We start from the raw sequence: 6,316 nt of genomic DNA, 5'->3' as shown, positions 1-6,316 counted from the left end.
TCCAGGCACTGCCCCGACCAGTGTGCTGGGCTCAGTTGTACAAAAGCCAGTCAACAGTGTCTCAGCCCATTTCACAGGGAGAAATGTAACAAAGGTAGAAACGAAAACAGTTTTCGATTTAGAGCCGATTTCTTTCCTAGTTCATTTTTGTACCAATGTGCAAAATCTAGTGCCTGCTAGATCATCGGAAGCATCATCATAATCACCGCTGCACGCACCTGCTGAATTGCTGCTACTTGTCACGCAGCTATTAAAAACAGAAGCCTGGTTGCGGGAGAAAAGTGGCAGGCTTCGCTGCAGTTGGTAGAGAGGTCACTTATATCCTCCTTTGGTATCTAGAGCTGTTGGGAGGGAATTTGTGATCATTGCTTTTCAAGGAACTACCAAATCTAAGGTGAGCTCCTTTCCTCTCCTCTAGATAGAACTGAAATAACTACTGCTGTTGCCGACTTCATTAGCTTTACATTGGGATGCCCACTGAAATGTGATGAATGAATAAACAAACAAACAAACAAACAAACACACTTACTAGAAAGAAAGGCTCATTGAGTTCAGTGGGACTTACTTCTGAGTAAACATGCTTAGGGTTGCACTGAATGATTTGTGCATTTCCTCCTTTTAATATTAAGCATGTTAGTGTAATTTAGATTGAAAGAGCCTGTGCCTCCTGCCAAAAGATTGTCATTTGGATACTTCTGTTTTCATGGAAGGTGCTCATGCACCTCATCATAATCACATTCATTTGCAATGCATCAAGTATTTTTAATATAAATCTGCCTTCCTGTCAGGCTTGCACAAGAGGTTAAACATATATTCTTAATATTACTTGTCAAATGGCCCATTTAATGTGATGGCTGCTGGGATCCAATATGTTCTGCACACATTGGAATCAAACAACCACTGTTTTGTGCCAAAATTGCTAATAGGTTCAGATTTCTCAAAGTACAGAATTCCTGAGAACCTTTTAATTTAAACATTCAGAGTTTTGTTCCCCACCCCCTTTCTCTATGTGAAAATAACTCCAAAGGAGAACCCATGGTCAGGAGTCAATTACTCCTAGAGTAGTGTGAATAATAGAGCTTCTGCAGCTCTGTGTGTGTTTGTATGTGTGTGTGTGAGGGAGAGACACTCTTCGTCCTATCTGTAATTCAGGTCCAGGAGAGAAATCAAAAGGTTTGGGGCTTCGCTTTAGAAGGAATCTCAGTGAGGGTGCTAAGTGGAAGCTGGAAGGCAAAGAGTTAAAACCCGCAAGGATTGATCTAGAAACCACCTTACAGTCTGCTGAGATGAATGCAGGAAACCCAAGCTATCATTCCTTTGTGTTTGCAGACCAGTAAGGGGATCTGCTCAGATAACCCTCTCCTTGTTTTCTTAATTGGGGCTGAGGGTCACGGACAGCCCCTCCCTTGTGGCTTGTTGAAAGGAACAGCTCCCCCCCCCCAGTCTGGAAAGCTGTGCCAGGCCAGCCCTGCAAAGTTTGCTTCTGGACTGAAGGAATCCCTCCTCCTTCTTCTCCCACCCCCCTGCATTGCCTCTAGATTGGCAAGCTTAAGACACACAACACCCCATGTGTAGGAGAGGAGACTCCATAACTTTGAGGAGGAGGAGCAGAATTTATCAGAGCTCCTCTCTCTGCATTCATCCTTAAGGTGGAACAGGGTTCCACCCCCTGAGGTGGAAAACTTGCACACTTCTAGTTTAAAGCTGCTAACTGTGAACCTGAGCAGCAAAGAGGCACCCCTTAAAGTGGTGGATACTTTTTAAGTGGTCTTAAACAAAGGGAGAGCAACTGTCCCTATCCAGTCCCAGCACAGCACTCTTCCAGTGGCCTAATAATTAACAACCTATAAATATATAGCCACCCCCAGTGTTCCCATCTAACAGGGATTCCCAGATGTTGTTGACTACAGCTCCCAGAATCCCCAGCCAAATGCAATTGCAGCTGAGAATGCTGGGAGTTGTAGTGGACAACATCTGGGAATCCCTGTTAGAGGGAACACTGCTCCTAATGTCACTGAGAGGGCAGAAAAGTGAACTCTGAGAATAGTCAGCACTGATGCTGCTCTCCTATGACATGTCAGAGAGCTTCTGGTTTTCTGGAGCATGAAATAAACCTCATCTATAAATATTGCCTTTTTGTAGGACGTTCATTATGTTTTAAATTTTTCTGGAGTTAACATGAAATGTGAAGGCCTTTGGGGATGGCAGTGTATTGAATGCAAAACATGCAGTACCTGTAGAATCCAGGGCAAAAATGCAGTACGTTTTAATTCCTTAATGCAGTATAATGTTCAATTTAATTTTCTATATGATTATTATGAGTTAACTGAGTCGAATTTACAGGCATAGGTAGGGACTATTTTTAAAGGGTGGAAATAAGGAGCAAGGACTACTTGAGTGTTTTGCCTGCTTAATCATGAATGTATGCACAAAATTATTATTATTATTAATATTATTAATAATTATTAATTCAATTTCTATACCACCCTTCCAAAAATGGCTCAGGGCGGTTTACAAAGAAATAACAAATAAGATGGCTCCCTGTCCCCAAAGGGCTCACATTCTAAAAAGAAACATAAGACACACATCAGCAACAGTCACTGGAAGTACTGTGCTGGGGGTGGATAGGGCCAGTTACTCTCCCCCTGCTAAATAGAGAGAATCACCACGGTAAAAGGTGCCTCTTTGCCCAGTTAGCAGGGGACTAAAATTGAGACTAATTGGCACAAAGAAAAAAGCCTGTGTGTGATCTTGTGTAAGTTTCAATGATGAGATGGAGGGGAGTAAGAATTTGTGAAGGTGGTTCTATGCAGCCCAACACAACTGTTGCGAGACCAAAGAAGCCTGAAGCTTCCAACACGCATTAAGTGTGTTCTGTAAATTGTATAATACAACACGTATATCGTATCGTGCGTGTGGCATTTCTAATTTGCTGGGTTGGAAGGAAGGCTGGGCTAACCCCTGGAGGGGGGGGGGCACTCAACAGAATGTTGCACCCGGGCGCCAGAGCCCCTAAAGCCGGTCCTGAGCACGTTGGGAAGTTCACTTCGTAGCACTGGCCGGGCTCCTTGGGTGGCGGCTGGCACCGAGGTGGAGAGCTGGGACCTTCCGCGAGGAGCCCTCCCCCGAGTGGGCAGGGCTAAGAAGAACTCTCAGGACTTGAGCGAGCGAGTGTGTTTGATCCTCTCCAGTCGCGCCTGGCTGCGTCTCCAGCCTCCAGCGCCCCCCGCCCCTTGCTCCGTCCCTCGGCCCGCCTCAGGTTTCTTTTCCTTCGGCTGTTCTTCGCGGGACGATGTCGTCCTCTCCCAAGGCGGAGAAGAAGCACTGGAGCCTGAGGCGCCTGTCCATCGGGGGCAGGCGAGGCAGCATGAAGCCTTCTGCTTTGGAGCTAGCGGAGAACGCCCCCAACGCGCATTACGCGCCTTTCTCGCTCTCCCCGCCAGAAGGACCCCCGGGGGGCGGCGCACCTCCGTCCCGCTGCGGCGAGGCGAAGGCGGCGGCGGCGACGGCGGTGATGGTGAATGCCGACTACCCGCGCCCTGCCGTCACCCTGGACCCGCGCGTCTCCATCTATAGCGTCCGCAGACCCCTGCTAAGCCGCAGCAACATCCAAGGCAGGGTCTACAACTTCTTGGAGAGACCCACCGGCTGGAAGTGCTTCGTCTATCACTTCACTGTGTGAGTCGAACTTTACTCTCGAGTTGCGGCCGGCTGCTGCGGCAGTCGGCAGCTACCGTCTTCCTGCCGACCTCTGAGGTCGGCTTCTTCTGTCCCCTGACAGCGTCGCAGCCATTGGGGTCAACCGGGGAAGGGGAAAGGAAGGCCACGAGCTCACCTCGGACAGGCAGGCAGCCCAGAAAAGGCGCGAGAGAGGGCAGCGCTCGCTCCAGACTTATTTAGGCTCGGTGGCGCTGAAGGATCCCGGGCTCGCACAGGACGACGTGTGTGTGCCGCCTCGCGCGCTGACAGCCCCAGCCTAGGCATGGCCCAGGGAGCTGACTGGGACCCAGCCTCCGCCCCCTCCCTAGTGAAGTAGGTTTAGGATTGCGCCCTGCCTTCACCCACCGGTTGGACTAGCTAGCGACTTGTGTAGGAATAAGGCTATTGCTGTGCCTCCTTCTCACTTGCCTGAATTAAGTGGTTCGTGTCCTATGTACTCAAGTGCCTTTAAAATAACTTTCAAACGAGCAGGGATGCCACTATAATTGAAGAAGGGGGGGGGCATACTGGGCCCTTGAGGAAGGTGAGGGAGCCCATCTGCTGAGCAACAGCTTACTCTTCGCTCCCTTCCTCAAAGCGGGGATCAGTGGGTAGCAGGGACCCTCCTTCACATTTTGGCCCAGGGCCCACTCCAACTTTGCGACACCCTTGCACGTAAGATAAGTACATGACCGTGCTGTGTATGTGCACGCACGTGTGCAAAAGTGTACCAACTAGTTTCATATATACTTTTGCCAGATAGAACTCCATTGGGTTTTTTGTTTTGTTTTGGGTATGTCAGATGTTCTTCCCCTGGTACATGGGTGCATGGACAAATGGATAATTGCTAGTAGTTAATACTCATCATTGCCACCAAGAAGGAGTTTTAGAAGATGACACCTGTAGGTATGTTACCAGACATGTCTCTTCTGAAGGTGCACCTGTTGTGGTGAGGAGGAGGTAGAGCACAGTGAGCTAGCTTCACTAGGCTGAAACACTGCATGCAAATACATTCTGGGCTTCTGCTTACTGAAAGGTGCTCCAACTTCTCTCTCTGTGTTCCATTCATTCATGTGTTTAGCAAAGCAAGGCATTGTGTGCTGAGAACTTCGTATGCTGGCTACAGTACCAGAGCCCATAAATTGTTGTTCTTGAGAGAGTGCTTCAAACCAACCATCTGTCAGCACCTGTTATCATTATTCAGAGCTAGAGCCTAACTACATTTTGTATGTGAACATGTGTAACAAAGACCTGATGGTTGCTTTTCCCAAGGAAAAACAGTGTTGGGAAGGGGATTTGGAGCAGAGAAGTGCTTATTCCTTTCCCCTGCCTGCAAGCTGGCTGCTGCTGTCCAGTACATATGCTGTCTGCCACTGCCTTCCCCATGAGGTTCAAAATGAATATGTGGTAAGGCAAATATGTGTGGAAAATTGCAGGGGGATATTTGTGTGCAACCTGGATGGAAAAAGCACTCTTTTCCTCTGCCCACTTGCAGGGAGGGCCTCCTGTGTGTGCCAAGGTTATCAGGGATCCATCTGGTGTCCATGCAAGATAGGACTTTCTTTGTGGTGGCCCCCCTCCTGTGGAATTCCCAGTCTCAATGTAACTGACTTTTCCTCTTACTGCTGACATTTTGGCGCATGTTTAAGGCATACTTGTTTTAACAAAAACATGCAGGTTTTGGTTAATAATAATCTTTAGGAACTTGTTTTAATGTAGTTTTAGCTTTCTTATATGTGGTGTTTTATATTGTAAGTTTTTGTTGTGTTGCGTGTTTTTATTGTATTTTGATTTTATTATTGAGTAAGTTGCCTTGGAATTAAGGTGGGGCATCAGTTTTAAAACAATGGATTAGAAACTGTTCTTAACATCAATGCAGTTGAGACAGGTCTGACTACAGAGGCAGAAGAAGGTGAAACATTATGATAATCAATCAGCTTCAGAACAAATTGTATGTGTATGGCTATTTAAGATCAGGAACCTAAGCACATTTATTTTTTATTTAATTTATCATATTTTTATACTGCCTGATATGTACATCTCTAGGCAGTGTACAAAATTGAAAATATTTAAAAGTATCATGACCTGAAAACAGAATAAAATAGATATTAAAACCAGGTTTTAAAATTTTTAAAATTAATTCTAATTAAAAGCTTGCAAAAACAGGAGAGTCTTGAGGTTCTTCCTGAAAACAAACAGAGAAGGAGATGCTCTTATTTCAGTATTGGGATGCATAGGTCCCACTAAAATTGATTATATATGTTCTGAGGATTGGGGTGTACATGCACAGTTACTTGGAAGCAAGTTTTGTTGAAACTATGGGGACACTTAAGTAAGCGGGTGTCTGATGTTTTATATGGTTGATTGTAGGTTATCTGAATCTGGCCTGGTAAGGGGGAGAGAAAGGGTCCTCTTCCCAAACACCATTCTTGGTTGAATGTTGTTTCTTTTAGTAACTGACATGAACAGAGGCGTAACTAGGGAAAACGGCGCCCGGGGCAAGCACTGAAATGGCGCCCCCCCGCGCCCCCCCCCCCCACCGCCCCCCAAACATACTACATTATACTTAGGTTTTTCCTCACAAGCGCCCACCGCCGCCGCCAAGCCAGGCCACTGA

At 46.8% G+C, this 6,316-nt stretch overlaps 1 protein-coding gene across 6 annotated transcripts in view; it reads left to right on the top strand.

The window, feature by feature from the left end:
• The first annotated feature begins 3,232 nt into the window (after positions 1-3,232).
• Positions 3,233-6,316, top strand: part of KCNQ1 (potassium voltage-gated channel subfamily Q member 1) — a 498,864-nt gene continuing 495,780 nt past the window's right edge. For all 6 annotated transcript variants that reach the window (XM_053280897.1, XM_053280886.1, XM_053280881.1 and 3 more), the window contains exon 1: positions 3,233-3,678. In XM_053280897.1, coding sequence (XP_053136872.1) covers positions 3,293-3,678 — 386 coding nt within the window. In that variant the 5' untranslated portion in view covers positions 3,233-3,292. The remainder of the gene's footprint in view (positions 3,679-6,316) is intronic.

Source organism: Hemicordylus capensis, chromosome 1 (genome assembly GCF_027244095.1).
Source record: "Hemicordylus capensis ecotype Gifberg chromosome 1, rHemCap1.1.pri, whole genome shotgun sequence".
NCBI lineage: Eukaryota > Metazoa > Chordata > Lepidosauria > Squamata > Cordylidae > Hemicordylus > Hemicordylus capensis.
Note: the sequence above shows the minus strand (reverse complement) of the source record. Positions and strands in the feature narration are given on the sequence as shown.